Source organism: Pteronotus mesoamericanus, unplaced genomic scaffold (assembly GCF_021234165.1).
Source record: "Pteronotus mesoamericanus isolate MK-2021 breed Mesoamerican mustached bat unplaced genomic scaffold, CSHL_Meso_final contig_20, whole genome shotgun sequence".
NCBI lineage: Eukaryota > Metazoa > Chordata > Mammalia > Chiroptera > Mormoopidae > Pteronotus > Pteronotus mesoamericanus.
The window spans coordinates 34,960,353-34,981,182 of NW_026555085.1; the positions used below are offsets into that span (position 1 = coordinate 34,960,353).

General features: G+C 37.1%; 1 protein-coding gene across 2 annotated transcripts in view; it reads left to right on the plus strand.

The window, feature by feature from the left end:
- KCNQ5 (potassium voltage-gated channel subfamily Q member 5) overlaps window positions 1-20,830 on the plus strand; it is a 540,177-nt gene that overhangs the window by 371,328 nt on the left and 148,019 nt on the right. For both annotated transcript variants that reach the window (XM_054569623.1, XM_054569624.1), the window contains exon 3: window positions 6,459-6,585. In XM_054569623.1, coding sequence (XP_054425598.1) covers window positions 6,459-6,585 — 127 coding nt within the window. The remainder of the gene's footprint in view (window positions 1-6,458; window positions 6,586-20,830) is intronic.

Here is a 20,830-nt window from a genome sequence, read left to right on the forward strand (position 1 = left end):
CAATAGAATTATATTCCTTTTTATTGAAATAAGATGTAAATTTCAGGAACCTGGGGTGAGAATCTGTTCAAAGTGGTTTTCACACTTTGTCCCCTATCACATAAGCACAAGTTTTTGAGAGAGAACTTCACCACAGTCTGCAGCTCTGGTCATGAAGGAAACTTTCCACAGTCTTTTGAGCTCTCATCTCTCACTCCTGCCTACTCAGTGATGGAGATTTTTGAGGTTATTTTTCACAGTCTGAAACCAAGCCTTCATAGGAAATACTAAGTAATGGTCTAGTGAGAACAAGAGAATGCTGACTCTAATATTACTTCCCCCAAGGCAGAAGTTATGGTCATGTAGTGAAATCTACTTATAACTTCCTCTTGCTTTATTTGGAAATGAAAGACTTTTCCCCCTGATTTCCCCTGGCCTCTTTAAAAAAAAAACCAAAAAACAAAAAAAAAAAAAACAACCTGCAGCGAGCAGTATTCCTGAACAAGGAGCCCGGAGTAAAGAATTGGTAGATTTAATTCATCCTACATCAGTGCAAAAGATGATAGCCTCCCTTACTTTAGAATAATGGATATATATTTATTGCTTTAAAGTAATGACAGCTATGCACATGAAAAAGAAAAATCATGATATGGTAGTTCTTGGAAGCTCAGGCCACATTTGGGATCTTCTTGGGTTCAGCATCCCTCATAACATGACCCCTCACCAGTGGAGTGCCAAACTTTCTGGAACAAGTAGGAATTAGGGGCAGGGGCAGAAAAGTGGACCTTCCATTAGATCTGGTCAGGGCACAAGCCCAGCTACATGGGCATCTTAGCCTCCACATGCTTTCTATATGTGGAAAAATGTGCTGGATTAGAAAGAGGTAATCTGGTACTATAGCCACCTTAATGAATGAACAGACCCAACTACCGAGATATATAACAAAGCCAAAACAAAACAAAACCTTCATATCATTATTGAGTACATGTTGCATGGTTTTGGTTATCTATGCATTGAGCGATTTTCAGAGATTTATCCATAGGTAGCTTTAAGTTACTATAAGTAAGCAGCAACGATATTGGAGACTTATTTTCCATCAGGAGAAATAACTGTGAATTACTTAGTGCAAAATAATAGAAGGATAGAATGATATATCTCTACTAGGCATTTCACAAGCACAACACATCATTACATACTCTCACTGAGGAAACAGCCATTTGCCTGAATCTTGCAACTAACAGGCCTTTTTTCTAAATTTGATAATGGTTTTTATCTTAGTACATGTGGTGAGAAACTGGGGAGTGGATTAGGACATTTACTTTCTTTTTTGTCTTATTTTTTATTTTTATTATTATTTTTAATCATTTTTATTGTTATTCTATTATAGTTGTCCCAAGTGTTCCCCCTTTGCCCTCCTTTGCCCATCCCATCCCCCACTCCGACAGTCAGTTCCCACACTGTTGTCCATGTCTGTGGGTCATTCATACATGTTCTTTGCCTGGTCTCTTCCCCTTCTTTCCTCTATTATTCCCCTCCCACCTCCCTTCTGGTCACTTTCAGTCTGTTTCATGTTTCCATACCTGTAGTTCTGTTTTGTTGGTTAGTTTATTTTGTTCATTAGATTCCTCTTATAGTTGAAATCATACAGTATTTGTCTTTCACCAACTGACATATTTCACTTAGTATAATATTCTCCAGTTCCATCCATGCTGTTGCAAAAGGTGGAAATTCTTTATTTCTGTTGCATAGTGTTCCATTGTGTATATGTACCACAGTTTTTTGATCCACTCATTTACATATGGGCACTTAGGCTGTTTTCAGCATGTGGCTATTATAAATAACACTGCTATGAGCATTGGGGTGCATAGATTCTTTTGATTGGTGATTCAGGATTCTTAGGATACATTCCCAGCAATGGAATCACTGGGTCAAAAGGCAGTTCCATTTTTACTTTTTTGAGGAAATTCCATACTGTTTTCCACAGTGGCTACATCAGTCTGCATTCCCACCAACAGTGGGTTCCCTTTTTTCTGCATCCTCACCAGCACTTGTTATTTGTTGATTTATTAATGATGGCCATTCTGACCAGTGTGAGGTCATATCTCATTGTGGTTTTAATTTACATCTCTCTGATGGCTAGTGATGTTGAGCATCTTTTTAACATGTCTATGGGCCATCTGTATGTCCTCCTTGGAGAAGTGTCTATTCAGGTCCTCTGCCCATTTTGGGATTGTTTTGATCGATTGGATTGTTTATCTACCTGGTGTTAAGTCATATGAGTTCTTTATATATTTTGAAGATCAAACCCTTGTCCAATGTATCATTGGCAAATATGTTCTCCCATACAGTTGGTTCCCTTTTCACTTTGATGATGGTTTCTTTAGCTGTGCAGAAGCTTTTTAGTTTGATATAGTCCCATTTATTTATTTTTTCCTTTATTTCTCTTGCCCTGGGAGATACATTGGCAAAAATATTGCTACATGGAATATCTGAAATTTTCCTGCCTATATTTTTTGTAGGATTTTTATAGTGTCATGACTTATATTTAAGTCTTTTATCCATTTTGAGTTTATTCTGATGTATGATACCAGTTGGTGGTCTAGTTTCATTTCTTTGCATGTACCAGTCCAGTTTGCCCATCACCATTTATAGAAGAGGCCATCTTTACTCCATTTTATGCTCATCCCCCCTTTGTCAAATATTAATTGGCCATGAAGACTTGGGTTTATTTCTGGGTTCTCTACTCTGTTCCATTGATCTTTGTGTCTGTTTTTATGCCAGTACCAGACTGTTTTAATTATAGTGGCCTTGTAGCACAGCTTAATATCGAGCATTGTGACCCTCCTACTTGGTTCTTCTTTCTCAAGATTGCTGAGGCAAGGACTTCTGGCCAAGATGGTGGTATATGTAGACATGCTTCTCCTCCTCACACAACCATAAGAAACATCACAACTAACTTCAGAACAAAAAACAATCAGAACTTCCAGAAAATAGAACTGTATGGAAGTCCAGCAACCAAGGATTTAAAGAAGAAATAGTGATCCAGACAGGTAGGAGGGGCAGAGACAGGAGCAGAGAGGATGTGGTATGGCAGCAGTGAGGTGGCAGTGGCAAGGCAGCAGGGGCAGCTGGCAAAATGGGTGGTCCCGCATTCACACATGGCAGATAAAAACCAGGAGGGATACCTGGGGAGTGAGCAGTCCCAGCCCCAGCCCAGGCTGCACAGCCCAGGATTCTACCACTGGGAAAATAAAGCCTCATAACTTCTGGCTATAATAACCAGTGAGGGGTGGGGTGGCAGAAGAAACTTCCAGTCTCTCAGGAGAATTTATGTAGAGGACCCACACTGTCCTAGAATGTATGCAAGCCCACCCACTCTGTGATTCGGCACCAGGGCAACAGCTAGAAGGGTACCAGTTGCATATAGGAAGTGGGGAAAATGACTGAAAACAGGGTGAGAGCTGAGCAAGCATCATTGTTCTCTTTTCAGCCCCTCCCTCACATACAGCACCACAAAGCAGGAAGTAGGTTGCCCCACCCTGGTGAATACCTAAGGCTCTGCCCCTTACAACATAACAGGTGCACCAAGACAGGGGGTCAAAGCAGCTCTACCTAATACACAGAAACAAACACAGGGAGCCTTCCAAATTGAGGAGACAAAGAAATATGACCCAAATGAAAGAATAGATCAGAACTCCAGAAAAATACTAAGTGAAAGAGAGAAAACCAACCTATCTCCACTTCTAAACTAACCTGTTTTGAGGCAAAGTTCAAAACACTGGTGATAAGGATGCTCAGAGAACTTGTTGAGTATGGCAAATGCATACGGGAATAAATGAAGGCTACACTAAGTGAAATAAAGAAAAATCCACAGGGAACCAACAGTGAAGGGAAGAAAGCTGGGGTTCAAATCAACAATTTGGAACATAAGGAAGAAATAAACTGTCAACCAGACAGAATGAAGAAACAAGAATTCAAAAAAATGAGGAGAGAATAAGAAGACTCTGGGACATCTCCAGATGCCAAAGGGACATCTCCAAAGGTGCCAAATCTGAATTATAGAGATGCCTGAAGGAGAAGAACAAGAAATTAAAAACTTATTTGAAAAAATAACGAATGAAAATGTCCCTAATTTGACAAAGGAAATTGACATACAAGTCCAGGAAGCACAGAGAGTCCCAAACAACTTGGACCCAAAGAGGCTCATACCAAGACACATCATAATTAAAATACCAAAGGTTAAATAAAGACAAAGAGAGGATCTGAAAAGCAGCAAGAGAAAAGAAGAGAGTTACCTACAAAGGAGTTCCCATAAGACTATCAACTGATTTCTCAAAAGAAACTTTGCAGGCAAGATGGGACTGGCAAGAAGTATTCAAAGTGATGAAAAGCAAGATCCTACAACCTAGATTACTCTCTCCAACAAAGCTATTGTTTAGAATGGAAGGGCAGGTAAAGTGCTTCCCAGACAAAGTAAAACTAAAGAAGTTCGTCATCATCAAGCCCTTATTATATGAAATGTTAAAGGGACTTATATAAGAAAAAGAAGAAGATCAAAGCTATGAACAGTATAACAACAACAAACACAACTATCAACAACTGAATCTAAAACAAAAATAAAAACAAACTAAGCAAACAACTAGAATAGGAACAGAATCATAGAAGTGGAGATCACATGGAGGATTATCAGCAGGAAGGGGAATGGAGAGAATGGGGGAAAAGATTCAGGGATTACGAAGCATAGTTAGTAGGCACAGAATAGACAGGGAGGTGCTAACAATAGTTTAGGAAATGGAGAAGCCAAAGGACTTATTTGCATGACCCATTGACATGAACTAAGGTGGGGATTGCGGGAGAAAAGGGGGTTACCAGGCAGAGGAGGGCAAAGGGGGAAAAACTGGACAACTATAATAGCATAATCAATAAAATATACTTAAATATTTAAAATAAGATTGCTGAGACTATTCAGGTTTGGGGTTTCGGTTTTTGGGGGTTTTTTTGGTTCCATATAAATTTTTGAAATATTTGTTCTAAGGTCCTTTACTTTCAATGCTCTATATTTCTGTGATGTTGGAATATTTTAATAAAGGCTATGTATCACTTTTATAACTAATTATAATAAAAACCAACTAATAAATAATAAATTCAATAAAATTTTTTAAAATACCTATTTTTCTATATTATAAATGCTGAGTCAATCCTTGTTTAAAAATAAGACGGAATTTTTAATTTCCTTTTTATTGAATTTATTGGGGTGACATTGGTTAAAAATGTTATACAAGTTTCAGGTGCACAGTTCTAAAACACATCATCTTTCACTGTATTACGTGTTCACCACTCCGAGTCAAGTCTCCTTCTATCACCATTTATCCCCCCTTACCGTCCTCCACTTCCCCCATCCCCCTACCCTGGCAAACCACCACACTCTTGTCCATGTCCATGAGTTTTTTTCTCTTCCTTCTTTTTTGCTCAATCCTCCCACCCACACCCCCAAGGACCCCAACACTCCCCTCCCCCAATAATTGTCTGTTTCTATTTTGCATGTTAGTCCATTTTGTTCATTAGATTCCACATATGAGTGTCTCTCTCTAATTGGCTTATTTCACTTAGCATAATGCTAACAGTGGAAATTATTTTTTAAAGGAAAACCAAGTTCAATAAAATCAGTGCCTGTACCTATAGGGACAGCAATGTGACTATGATATGCTTGTCCCAGAAATGCTTTCTTCTTAAAAATTCCATTTGGTTTCTCATTCTATGACCCACTGCTTAATGAGACACCTTAGTTGGCCTTTCTCCAAGACTGACTCACAACTCTTGTAAATAATCTCAAAGTCATTTTGCTGGAGCAGGTACTATTTTCTAAGCAGCTCTCACCAAAGGGCAGCATAATAATTAACAACCTTCAGATTCAAAGAATCTAAGGTCTTATTTCTGGCAAAGGACACATATGCCAAACACACAGCATTGTTTTTGAAATTTGCTGTTCTCTAAGGAGGTTTGGATACCATAATACAAGAACTCAGCATATTCAGTTCTTTTTCTCTGAGAACAACTCTTAAGAGCTCAGAGATTGTCACTCTTTGCAGCAAAATGAAGCTCTATTTTCTGCAAAACTCTAAAGCCATGTTTTCAGGGTCATCTCTTTCAGATACTTCACACATTACCAGGTAGCTGAAGTCAGCTATTCCAGATGAGGTAGATTGGTAATTCAGCCTGCGAATTTAGTATTGAAACTGACTCTTAAATTTCCAAAACGTTAGAGACTTGAATAGGAATGGCATTCCATGATAGCAAATGCAGACAATATGAGGTCTCCATGTTTTCCAGGTTCTGTCTGATTTAGAGAAGAGATGTAACTTTAGACAATTAACATACAGAAGTTTTAGATGAAGTGCCTAAATTTCCAGAGATACCCATGGAGCTTTTTGCTATGGTTTCTCCACAATGCCTCTAACGTGTCTTTTTTGATATTTTAGGAGTTCGTGATGATTGTCGTCTTTGGTTTGGAGTTCATCATTCGAATCTGGTCTGCAGGTTGCTGTTGTCGGTACAGAGGATGGCAAGGAAGACTGAGGTTTGCCCGAAAGCCCTTCTGTGTTATAGGTGAATATCAAAGTCCAGACACGTGGATTTCCACATCCTTTTCTTCTGTCTCCTGTACTGCAACATTTAATTAGCATTAATAGTTAATATTCGTGGAGTGTTTATCATGTCAGGCACTCTTGTGTTTTAAAAAATGTTGACATTTAATCCTCACCACAGCACTGTGAGGTAGGTAATTTTATTATACCCATTTTACAGAAGAAGAAACTGAGGGAAAGAGAAATAAGTTAATAAAAGTCATATAGGTAGCAAGTGGTGGACCTAGGACTTGAGCCAGGAGGTATAGCTCTGGAATACCCGCTTGTATCAAGTTACAGTGAACTGTATCCTTCTCCAGTGTTGGTTTAGGGAAGCTCCTGAATTAGGGAAGCATTCATTTCAGTAAGTATAAAACCTCTTTTTTCTCTACACTTTGAGCAATATCCCTCTAATGCTTTTGATTAACTGGAATGGGTAGAAGTGTACTAGACCTGATAATTCATACTAGTTAGTGTTCCTCAAGATTGTTTACAAGTATGTTTTACTTTATGCATCGGTAACTTCAGACCGGATCAAGGGTTTTTCACTCTGGAATATGAGTCCCTAACCCTGCAGTCCTGAAGTAAGAATCACATCTCTGCACCATCTTTGACACTGTGGTTTCAGAGCAACTCCGTTCACCTCGGTGCCAGCTTCAAATTATACTTCTTAACAAAGATGTCATAACATTTTGGAGTTAAGATCTGGGATCTTCCAGTAATATATTTTAAAGTACATCATAAATTATGTCTTAGTAAAAAATTCTTTTCAAAAAAATCATCAAGTTGCCTACATCACAGCCCTTTATCCCTAAATATTTCAAAGTAAATTTCTTAAGAATAAGGATGTTCTTTTGTATAACCTTCAGTAAATTGAACATTGATACAATACTTTATCAAATCTGCTGGCTGTATTCCAGTTTTGTCAATTGACCCAATAATGTCCTTTACAGCATTTTTCCTCTTTAGTACATGATCCAGTCTAAGATCACTCATTGCATTTAGCCGTCATGTTTCTTGAGTCTCCTTTCATTCAGAACAATTCCTCAGACTTTCTCAGCCTCATGACATTGACATTATAGAATAATATAGCCTCGCACTCCCCCTTTTTAAAAAATAAAATGTTCCTCATTTTAGAGAAAATATAAACCCTGTATATTAAAGCTATTATTGTTGTTGTTATGGTTGTTGTTGTTATTTAACAGCTAAATTTGGTTTTCTTGCTCCTTTTGCCTTCTCACTTCGTTGGCAGCCATTCATATCCAAATACTGAGAGTTCTTGGTGAGGCTTACCTATTTCAACTATTTCCAATCTTCAAAAGTGGATTTTTAGTATGCAAAGTGGTTTAGACTACCTTGTTCATCCACAACAGGTTTTTCATTTTGTTTTAGAAGTCAGGAACTACTGAGTCATCTTTGTAGTTTCCTCCTTTACGCCTGTGCCCTGTGGCGGGGGCAGAGTGACTTAAGGAGGAAACAGAGGAAGTGTCTGCCCACCCATGGGCACTGTGAAGAAGAATGTTTTATTCCATCCTTGTTGTGAAGGGAGAGCCCTGTCCTGGGGATGGGAGAATGGTGGGCTTCACACATACATTCTGCCACGGAGGTAATTTCATAGTACATGTTTCAAAAGAGTCACCATTTATTCAATCCAACTTCATAGAATTTAGCTATGTGCAAAGCATTGTAGTAAATATAGTGAAATGATAAATTAATTCAATCTTAACATGCTTTGTCCATCCAGCTGCCTCTCTCCTGCAAGAATAGGCTTTCTTCCTTTTTGGAAACCGTTGCTCAGGCGGGGAGGGGAGTAGGTCGTAACTCCCAGGCCTACAGGCCTACCCAGCCCCCCAAGGCACATTAGTGAGGGCATTTGGTATTTCTCCCTGGAGGCTTTTCTCTTTTTCAATTCAATTCTCAAGCAACATCACCAAGGACTGTAACTTGATGTGAAACTACTGCACAATAAGTACTTTCTGTCCTGTAAGGGACCCAAACATAACAATTCACAAGACAGGTGGCTGGCCAAGACTCACTCCACTCCTGCCAGATCAGGTTGGTTCATGGATGACTGAGGGAGTGTTCTAGTCCAGATTTTAAAACCAATTAAAACTTGGGTTTTTTCCAGTTCCAGAGGCAATGCCAATGTATTTCTGGCCCCCAAGCTGAAAAGAAAGCTCTTTCCCAGATGCCTGCTTCCTTTTGATAGCTGTTTTCATCTAAGGATACATCAGCATATTTTTGTCCTTTAATCTTTCTCTTCCCATCTCAGATCCTTGCAGGTTTTGATGCAACACATGATTCTAAACACCATGTTAGGCTATGTTATCTGTAAGTTTAGACACCTTTGGACCTATCAATAGTGACCTTACAAATTTAGTATAACATGCTTTAGGTATAGTTTTAGTTTAGGTAACTCTTTTGGCCTTTTCTGCATTTTGATACTTTACCTCTAGTAAATTAATAATTTTGGAAGAAAATTTCATGAGTAAATGTATAATGAACCCCTATTTGAACAAAACATTTGTACTTACATTTAGGAAAACTATGCATTTTTTCAGGCATTGATTTAATATACATATAACAGTTTGACCCTATGGTCCAACTGAATCGAGGTACTAGTGAAACATGTTCAAATGTGGCTCTTCAGTCTGAGGTCAATAAAATTTAACTTACACAGAGGAACCAAATGTCACCTGCCTGAAGGCAGCAAGCTGTACCAGATGACAAAACACTTCCTGGGCCTGTTTAACAGGTCCATAAAAATAATTGATGTCACTGGTAAAATGATAAAGTACAATGTAATGTGAAGCTTGTAGTTCCCTTGTTCAACATAATTTACCATGATGAAATGAAAAAAGGAATAACAGCTCTCTCATCTGTCTATGATAACTGTTCTGAGTTTGGAAATGTAGCTAAGTTTCTCAAGACTGCATGTAAAATTTGATTACTCTGAACATGCCAAATACACACCCAAACATTTTTAGAAGTCTTGAATATTCAAAAAAAGATTGTGATAAGCTAGCTGTGCCTCCCAAGTGGAAAATTCTTTCTGTAAGCACACCAATGTTGTTTTCTCCAAATGGAAAGAGGTGGAAGCTACCTCAGTGGTCAGCTAGTAAGTCTCCTACAGTATTGACCCCTGTAGACCAAATGATAGCATTTGGACACAATTTGATAGGGGGCCCAGAGCTAATTCCCAAAGACTTTAGCATTCCCCCTCCTGAGCTGCCCACCTCTTACCCCTGCACTCAAGCCAGAACCAGGAGCTTTACAAAAACTTGTTGATTTAAAAAATTATAAAATCATAGTATCCTTGTGTGTGTTGGGAAAACATTTTAAAAAACAGTGCTTACCTATGGGAAGAGAAAAATCTATTTAATTTTGTTTTAATTAAGTGTTTTCTTTCATTACCATATTTATTTGTATTTGCTTGATTGGGGAATTTGCTTTGAAAACTGATAAAATCTTTTTTAATTAGAAAATTATTCCTTATGCCTATATGTTCAATTTATATCTCTCCCCTAAGACTCTGTCGAAATAAGATTTCTACAGCTATGAGCAATAACTGTTGCCTTACCAATTTGGGGAGTCAAATATATTTTGGGATGACTGTCCAGGTTGCTCTTCATTTACCTGAGCTGGCTGCTTTACAGTTTCTCTACATTCAAGCACAAATCACTCACTCAGTGAACATTCTCAGTTGAAAATGTGTGAAATAACTTCAAAGATTGATTTCGTAGCCATTCTTTTTTCAAGCTTTCATTAATGACCTACCTGAAAATTGCAAATAGTGCCAAAGGCTGGTGCTTAGATCAGGATAATGAGCCTGATGTGTCAGGAAGCCAACAAATTAGTTCTAACAGTGGCTTTTTGGATTCCCTGGTGACTCTAAAGACAGATATAACAGGGCCATATTTTTCAGTCTTGCAATGCATCTCAAGGAAGCAGAAAATACCAGCCTGTTATTAATCTTGGATCTGTACTTGATGCTAAATAGAAGTTGACTTCTTAATGCTATTTTAAAAGTTTTCCTTCAGTGTAACATTTCCACAAGAGGACAAAAGAGGCAAACCACAGCACAGATGTTTTCCCCAGGAATTGAGCACATATGTCTTTGACATGAGATAACAGTCTCTCGGGAAAATGCCAAAAAGTCTATTTATTCTAATGAGAAAAAATAACCAGGTTCTTACTAGGCTAAAACAAAATTGAAGCTTTGATTAAAATCAACCATACAGCCAAGGCCACTCTCATATACCTGTGAGTTCATTGTATTAAAAGTCAACATCAGCGGTTAATGTGTTTGAACATTAAATCGGAGATTCCCAGAACTGCCGCCAGCCTCTCAACTGAAGATTTGAGGCAGCATTTTTTTTGCTTCTCTGCTTTTTTCCATATTTTGTTCTAAGAGACATTGAATTTTGTTCTAAGTCCTTGAATTGCATCATTTTCTATATTTTCTAATCTCTTCTCTTCTTTGGTAGAAATTATATTCTCTCAAGTTATTTCCTATCTTCTTCTGCTTCTCTTTACTTCTAAGTCTGCAAGCCACTTCAGCACATATAGACTCCTTCCATAGGATTCCTTGGATCATCTGACGACAATTAAACCCTGTTGGATTGATTGATCACAAAACTTTAAAGCCATTTCAATCCTTTTAGTTGTTCATAGCTGATATTTATTAGCTACTATATCCTTGGTACTGCTCTAAGCACTATATAAATATTACATCCCGTTTTGTAGATGGGGAAGTGAGGCAGAGCTTAAGAGACTTGTCCACAGTTAGAAATACAGTAGGTGAAAGAAACAGGATTCACTGCTTGTGATTTCACTTTAGAAAACTATACCTACATGATGAGAGCTGTTTTTACTCACACTTCTGACCTAAATTTAAGGGTTATTTTCCCCTCATACCAACCAATTCTCCAACTCTCCAGACACGAACTGGGTCTTCAACAACTCAATTAAATTCTGATACTAACTACCCAGTTAGTGCAGACCCACAGATTAAGGACTTAGATCCACAAGGCTCCCTCTGCACAACCCCCAGCCTTGACTACAAATTTCGGGGTTAACACAACCCCCCCATCTCAGGTTTGATAATACACTAGAAGAACACAGAGCTCAGGAAAGTGCTTTACTTACTATTATTGGTTTATTATAAAGCACACAATTCCAGAACAGCCAAATGGAAAAGTGTAGGACAAAGACAGGTGGGGGAATGACCACCACGAAGCTTCCATGCCCTCTCCAGGCATGCCACCCTCCCAGGACCTCAATGTCTTCACCAATCTGGAAGCTCTCAGAACCCCACAGTTTAGAGGTTTTCGTAGAGTTTTCATTACATAGGATGATCGATTAAATTGTTGGCCATTGGTGACTGAACTCAACTCTAGGCCCTCTTGCCTTTCCAGAGGTCCAGGGTTGGGCTTAAAGTTCCAGCTCCCTAACCATGCTTTGGTCTTTCTGGTAACTTAAAGCTATCGAGGAGCCCCCAGTTATTGGTCATTTCATTAGCATACAAAAAACACTTATCACTCCAGAGATTCCAAGGGTTTTAGGAGCAGAATGTCAGGAACCCAGGGCAGTGACCAAGCAAGTATCTAATGACATTTTTTCCATTGCATCATGCTACACAACTATGAGAAACTTGCCCTGTTTATTAGTATTTTTAATTAAATTGAACTAAACCTTATTTATTGTCACCAACTCACAAAGAACCTGATACTTTTTTGTTCTTCTTTAATAATCCAAGAATTTTGAATGAGAAGCCAGACTTTACAAAATGATGTCCAATGCAGTATTGGCCTTAATTATGCCAGGTTTAGTATCAGGTTACCTGTTGCAACTCTAATCTAAAGGGGAAATTAGGCTCTACAATAGACTTACTCAACTTATATCAGATTACATAGGCTCTTGAGCAATATTATCATGAGGTTCTCCATGTATTTCCCAATTGGAGACATTTCGAGGGTAAGTTACTCCCAGAAAAACCCTTAAATATCTATTAACATTTGTAGACTATTGAGAAATCTGTTTAGGTAATTGTAGACCTGGTGCACAGATTTGGACTTGTGAAGTAGCTTGATTAGCTGATGTGACTTAACCATATAGATAATGCCCTTAGAAGGAAATGAATAATGAAAAATTATTTCCCACTCCTATAAACTTCAGTAGAGCACTGTAATATGTTGTATTAATAATCTGTACTAGCAAGTGTTACATAAGAAAATTCATTCACAGACAGAGCACTTATAATATGCCAAATGTGATCTTAGGGGTAAAAAACATAAAGACGAATGAAACATGATCCTTGCCTATAAGAGTGCAGTCTCCTGTGCCCTTAGAGAAGGACAACCCTGGAAAGAGGGAGACTAATTATGGTGAAACAGAGTAAAGGTGATGGAGGTGGAAGTAGTCGGGGAAAGGGGATATAGAGTCTCACAATTAATTTCATGACACACAGGATCAAATATGCTCTGGGTTTTGAACTTAGTCATTCAACAAATATTTATACAACATCCACCATGTCCAAGGATGATTCTAGATGCTGGGAAGATTGTGTTGCACCAAATGGGCAAGGTGTCACTTGTAGAGCTAATATCCCAGTGGACAGGAAAAACAATACACAAACATGTTTTTATAAAACAAGATGGTATCAACTAGAGATAAATGCAATGAAGAGAATAAATCAGAGATATTGGGAGCTTCTTTAGATTGGGTGGCCTGAGAAAGTCTTTCTAAGGACTGAACCATCAAGCTGATCTGAATATTAAAAAAGAACTAGCCATGGGAAGACTTCAGCACAGATCTTTTCAGGCCAGAAAATAGTAATTGCAAACATTCTTAATACCCAATGAATTTGGCTTGCCGAAGGAAAAGACATAAGGTCATTTTGGCTGAACTCAGTGAGTAATGGGAAGAGTCGTAGGAGCCAATGGGGAGATAAGCACAGGTCACACAGAGGTAACATGAGGGCCATGTAGGCCATATGAAGGCATATAGTCACCTGATACAAGGAAGTTTCTAGAGACAGGCAGCTTGGTAAAGGCCTAATAGATGCGTGGCAGGTATAATGTTGACTACTTGAGCTAAAAAAAACCTTTTTCTAATCAGGCAACAAAAAGCATGGCTATATAAGGCTGTAGGGTTTGAGGGATTTTTTTAGTCATCTATACCTGTTTGAACTTCTTATCAGCAATATACAAGTTTACCCAATCAGAAGAATATAAACCTATTCCCTCTTACTTTTCCATATAGCTATATATTCTACCCTTAGAAACATAAAATTTCAAAATGAAAAAGAAAATGTGTCATTTTCAAGAAGCCACTGGAATTAGGAGAATGTGATGAACACTTCTTCACAGGCCCATCGGTAATGACGCCCAATTAACAATCCCCAAGAACCTGCTTACCGAGATTGTAGTGTCCTCTTACTTATGATAGTTGCAATGCAGAGTTATTTCATTAAAGATTATTTATTTCCTTTGATGAATTGTCCCTTTTTGCCTCTAGATGTTATCCAAAGACTTAGGATCAATAAGAAACATTAAACTGTCACTATGGGGTAAATTTTCAAAGTGGTGCTTGGAATTTACCAGTATGAGTCCCATTAACTTCAGTAGAAGTCCTGCAGTTAAACCGCTGCATATGGCTTTGAAAGTGTTCTACAGTACGTCTTTGCAGTGCTTTTTTTTTTTTCATTTTTAATAAATACCACAGAGCAACTCAGTACGCAGCTGATTGCAGTATTTAAAAGCGGGGGTAATGTACTGTGCAGTAGGAGGCTTTTAAAATTAGATTTTAAAGCCTCATTTTTGTTAAGAGTCACAACAACAACATAAATAACATCTTTAATTCTTCAAAGAGCACCTTTCTATCAAGGAATTTGGAGCTCAATTAAAATATGGAGCTCATAAAGCAGCACCATGTCCCTTGGCAACATTGTTTATCTCACTCTGTAGACAGAAAATTTGAGGCACTGTGAAACGGGAGTGCTTTGTACCTGGCCGTGAAGTCGGCAGTGAAGCCAGTAATAGCATGCTGGCCTCCCTGTGGCCCATTGCTCTAAAGCACTGCCTCTGCAAGAATCAAATTTAATTACAGCATAATCCATTTAATCTACACATGGAAGAACAACGAGGGTGCAGCGAAAATGAATTTATTAACAGGGTTGGTGGGAGACCATGTTACATAGACTAGCAACTTTCCTTTCTGGATCCAGATTTCCACAGGGTATCTGATACCATGCAAAAGATGATCCTAATTCCACTGGCCACATTGGCAAAGGACTTTCCAATTTTCCTCACTTTCAAACATAAGTAAAATTTCCACCCAAAAGTGCTGCAGAACCATCTTTTTTGTTAGAAATAACTTACTGATTTTTTTTTTTAATTATGAAAGGATATAGTGCATTAATTTCTCCCTGGGCTCCTTTTGGTTTGAAAGAAAGAAAAAGAAAACCCCACAGAGTCAAATGCTCAACTCACAGTCTTCCTTGAGACAAAATATAAGTGAACCTTTGCTTCATTTTTTACTTTTGATTACTTGTCCACTAATTCACTGTGGTTGTGTACATGCTAAACAATCCATTGCCTATTTCCTGCATACACATTAAAAAAGAAGCCATAGTTTATGAGCTATGTTTTTAGATAAGAAATCTTCCTTTGAAGCTGAAATAACAGAAGGTTGTGAGTTGGGCAATCTGGTGTTACATGAACAGGAGTAAAATTTCATAGTTTAAATTGTAAATCATATTGATGGACAATCTCATATAATTCCTACAAAAATTTTATTGAAGTTAGAAGATATTATAATATTCATTTTATATATTTAAAATGTAGTGTTAGATTAAGAGTCTTATCAAGGGTCATACTGCATGTAAGCAAAAGAGTCAGAACACAAAAAACAGAGAGAGATTCGCTCACATGAAGTCCCAAGGCCTTTCTGCAACAACACATCTCCCTGCACCACCCACTGTGGGACAGGAACAAATTAATGAATGAGTGCCGATGTCTGATTCCCATCCCCAAACTCCCCCACACCTCCTAAGTCAGCTAATGTGAAATCTAAAAGAAAATAAATGTGAGTGTCACTAAATGTATAATTCTTCTCATCAGTCATCTTCCTGAGATCAGCCTTTTTTTCCAGCTTTTTATTTTGATATAACTTTAGACCTATACTTAGAAGTTACAAATATAGTACAAAGAGTTCCCGTGTACCCATGTACTTTCATCCAGTTTCCCCCAGTGATAACATCTGATACAACTATAATGCAATTATCAAAACCAGGAAATTGATATGGATACATATTACTAACTAAAGTGCAAACATTCAAATTTTAACAATTTTTGCATGCACTCAATTTTTTCTATATATACCATGTTGAAATTTTATCACATGTGTAAATTAACCACCACAATCAAGATACAAAACTTTCCCATAACCCTAAAGTATCTTGGAGTGCCACCCCTTGCATTATCCCTTTAGAGTCATTCTTCCTCTCCACCCCCAAAGTTCTAACCCCTGGGAATTATTAATCTATTCTCCATGACTGTAATTTTATCATTTTTAGAATGTTATATAAATGGAATTGTATAGTAGAACATCTTGAAACTGCCTTTTTCACACAGCATGATACTCTTGAGATCATCCAAGTCACTGCATGTATCAGTAGTTCATTCCTTTTTACTGCTGAATAGTATTCCACAATATGGATATACCACAGTTTATTTATCTATTTATATATTTAAGGTCAATGGGTGGTTTCTGGATCTTGGCTATTGAAAATGAGGGTGCTATGAATATTCATGTACAGGTTTTTTATGAACATAAGGTTTTATTTCTCTAGGACAAATACCCAGGAGTGCTATTACTGGGTCATATGGGTAAGTGTTGATTTAGTGTTTGGCTTTATCAGAAACAGCCAAACTGTTCTCCAGAATGCAGCCATTCCTTTCAAAATATAAAAATGCATATTTTTTCATAGAATATTTCATGAAAATGAATATTTCATGGCAGTAAATTACATCTATATATAGAATATTTCATGGCAGTAAATTATATCAATGCTGACTTAAGTGACATTTTTTTATTTTCATAGAAAATGTATGATTCCATTTTATCTGTTTTTCCATAAAAATTATTTTCATCAGCAGAGGTTTCTAAAATTCACATTTAACCACCTGGATCAGAAAATGTAGTCCATTAAGCAGCAGTTCTTCATGCTCTGGTAAATGAATGTAACTTTGATGTTTACATAGATGAAGTGTTAAGAGATCAGTAAATGTAAATAGTCAATACTGTACAAATTCCTGAAGGATCATTACTTAAATCTAACTTTACTTTGTAGAAAGTCCTTTTTCAAGCAAACTCTAATGAGACCAATACTAATTATACTTGCCTGCTAAAAGATATATCTACAATTGCTCCTCAGTATCTTCAGGGGTTGATTCCAGGACCCCCACAGATACCAAAATCCCCAGAAGCTCAAGCCCCTTATATAAAATAGTGAGGACTTACTTACATAAAATACTAGACTTATATAAAATACAAATAAGGCCTACTATTTACATATGACCTGTGCACATCCCTCCCTCTCATGTGCTTTGAACAATCTCCAGATTAGTTATAATACCTAATACAACGTAAAAGATATGCAGATAGTTGTTATAGTGTATTGTTCAAGGAATAATGACAAAGAAAAAAGTCTGTACATGTTCCTTACAGATGCAACCATGCTAGGCCTAATTACATAGTACACGTCAGCAACAACATAACATGTTTTCCTTTCAAACATTTTTCTTCCATCTTTAAATTACTTTTCTTTTTCAATTACAGTTAACATACATTATTATATTAGTATCAGGTGTACACCCCAGTTATTAGACATTACATAATTAAGTGATCATCCTGATAAACCTCACCCCCATCTGACACCATACATAGTTACTAGAATATTATTGACTATATTCCCTATGCTATACTTTACTCTCCCATGACTATTCTGGAACAACCAATTTTTACTTCTCAATCCTTTCACCTTTTTAACACATCCTCCCCAAAATCTTCCCATCTGGCAACTATCAAAATGTTCTCTGTATCTATGAGTCCATTTCTGTTCTGCTCCTTTTTATTTTGTTTTTTAGATTCAATTGTGATAGATATGTATTTACTACCATTTTATTGTTCATAGTTTTAATCTTTTCTTTCTTCTTAAAGAAGACCCTTTAACACTTCGTAAAATACTGATTTGGTGGTGATGAACTCCATTAGCTTTTTCTTGTCTGGGAATCTCTTTATCTCTCTTTCAGTTCTAAATGATAGCTTTGCTGGATAGCATAATCTTGGTTGTAGGTCCTTGCTTTTCATCACTTTGAATATTTCTTGCCAATACCTTCAAGCATGCAAATCTTCTGTTGAGAAGTTGGCTGACAGTCTTATGGGAGCTACCTTGCTTTTCTCTGACTGCTTTTGAAATTCCATGTTTGTCTTTAACCTTTTTCATTTTAATTATGGTGTGTCTTGGTGTAGGCCTCTTTGGGTTTATCTTGTTTGGGACTCTCTGTGCTTCCTGGACTTCTATGTCTATTTACCTTCACCAGGTTAGAGATGTTTTCTGTCATTATTTTTTCAAATAAGTTTTCAGTTTCTTGCTCTCTCTCTTGTCTTTTTGGCACCCCCATGATGCAAATGTTGGTGTGCTTGAAGTTGTCCCAGAGGCTTCTTACACTGTCTTCATTTTTTTGGATTCTTTTATCTACTTCTATTCTTATTGGGTGTTTTTTTGCTTCCTCATATTCCAAATAGCTGATTTTATTCTTGGCTTCATCTACTCTACTGTTGACTTCTTGTAAATTAATCTTCATTTCAGTAAGTATCTTTCATTTCTGACTAGTCTTTTTTTTGTGTTGCTGAGGTTCTCACTAAGTTCATTGAGCAACCTTATAACCAGTGTTTTGAACTCTGAATGCAGTGGATTGCTTATCTCCATTTTGTTTGATTCTTTTTTTTTAATTTTTAAATCATGTTTATTCAATTATAGTTGTCTCAATTTTTATCCCTTTATCCCTCTCCACCCATCCCACCCCCATCCCCTGCTCCCACAGTCAATTCCCACTCTGTTGTCCATGTCCATGGGTCATTCATACATGTTCTTTGTCTAGTCCCTTCCCCTTTTTTCCACCATTGTCCTCTTTCCCCATCCCCTCTGGTCACTTTCAGTCTGCTCCATGTTTCCATGCCTGTGGTTTATTTTGTTCTTTAGTTTATTTTGTTGAATAGATTCCACTTACAGGTGAGATCATATGTTTTTGTCTTTCACCAACTGGCTTATTTCACTTAGCATAATACTCTCCAATTCCATCCATGTTGTTGCAGAAGGTATGAGTTCCATCTCTCTCTCTCTTTCTTCCTTCCTTCCTTCCTTTTTTTAAATGCAGATTGATGTTATTTACTTTTCAAATGTCAAAGTTAATTATAAAATATTAAAAAATTTAAACCATTATGAAGTCTCTTCAATTAAACCAACATGACACCAGCACAGAAATAATCAAGTAGATCAATGAAATAAAATGAGCATCCTAGAGACAAATGTATATATCTAACAATGTAATATATGATTAAATTGATATTGTAAATCAATAGGGAAAATAGGCTTATTCAACAAATAAGGTTCATGGACAATTATTACTTGAAATAAAACAAATATACAGCCCTATTTCACACATTATACAAGAAATATTCAGGTGAGTTAAAAATCAATATGTAGAATCTAAGGAGTTTTAGGAGAAAATACAAAATAATATTTTTCTTACTCTGAAGTAAAATATTCAAACACAGAAGCTATAAAGTAAATATTGTCAATATGACTATATTAAACATTTAAAACTATATAGTAATAGCCATATAAAAAAAGTTAAAGGACAAGAAATAGAATGGGAAAGTATTTGCAACACATCTAAAAAAAGGTTAATAGTTGTGTTTTTTTAGGGAAAAATATTCTACAAACATTTAATCAATAAACAGATAAAAAATACCAAAAAGTCATTTAAAGCTTTTTAAAAATAATACAAATAGACAAGAAACATACACAAACAGGTTTAGTGTCAACAAATAATAAAGGAACAATTAAAATAACACATAATTGTCACAATCAGATTAATATGTATTAAAAAAATATTGGTAATATCAAGTATTGACAACTGTGAAAGGAACTGGGTATTCATAGACTCTTTTTCTTCATCTTCTTAAAGCAGTTCTTTTAGCATATCTTGCAATGCTGGTTTGGTGGAGGTGTATTCTTTTTGTCTTTTGTCTGGGAAAATCCTTATTTCACCTTCCATTTTAATTGACAGCCTTGCTGGGTAGAGCAGTCTTGGTTGTAGGCCTTTGCTTTCCATGACTTGGATATTTCTTGCCATTCCCTTCTGGCTTGTAGTGTTTCTGTTGAGAAGTCAGCTGCGAACCGTACTGGGGCTCCCTTGTATGTTACTACCTCTTTCTCCCTTGCTGCCTTTAGGATTCTGTTTGTCTTTGATTTTAATTATGATGTGTCTTGGAGTGGGCCTCATGGGGTTCCTCTTGAATGGGACCCTCTTGCTTCCTGGATTTGTGTAACTTCTCTCCTCAAATGAGGGAAGTTTTCCATCATTACTTTTTCAAACAGGTTCTCCATGCCTTGCTCCTCTTCTTCTCCTTCTGGTATCCCTATTAAACAGATATTATTACATTTCAGGTTGTCCTGCATCTCCCTAAATGCCTCTTCATTCTTTTTGAGTCTTTTTTCATTTCCTTACTCTTTCTGGCAGCTTTTTTCTACCTTGTCCCCCAGCTCACTGATTCGTTCCTCTGCCTCATCTAGCTTGCTTTTGATTCCTTCTACCGTGTTCTTCAATTCAGAAATTGTATTCTTCATTTCCTCTTGTCTCTTATTGGTAGTTTCTATGTCCTTTTCCATGTTGATATAGTTTGCAGTAAGTTCCTCGTAGTTTCTCTGGAGTTTTTGGTAATTCTCTCTGAGCTCACTGAGCTCACTGAGCTTCCTTAGAACCGTTATTTGAAACTCAGTATCTGAGAGTTGACGTGCCTCTATTTCATTTAGTTCTCTTTCTTGGGATTCCTCCTTTCCCTTCAACTGGGTTGGGGCAGGGGCTGTTTCTTTGTCTTCCCATTATTTGTCTCTCTTTTTTTTTTAATTTTGCTTCTGCTTCTTAAATTAATCTGTC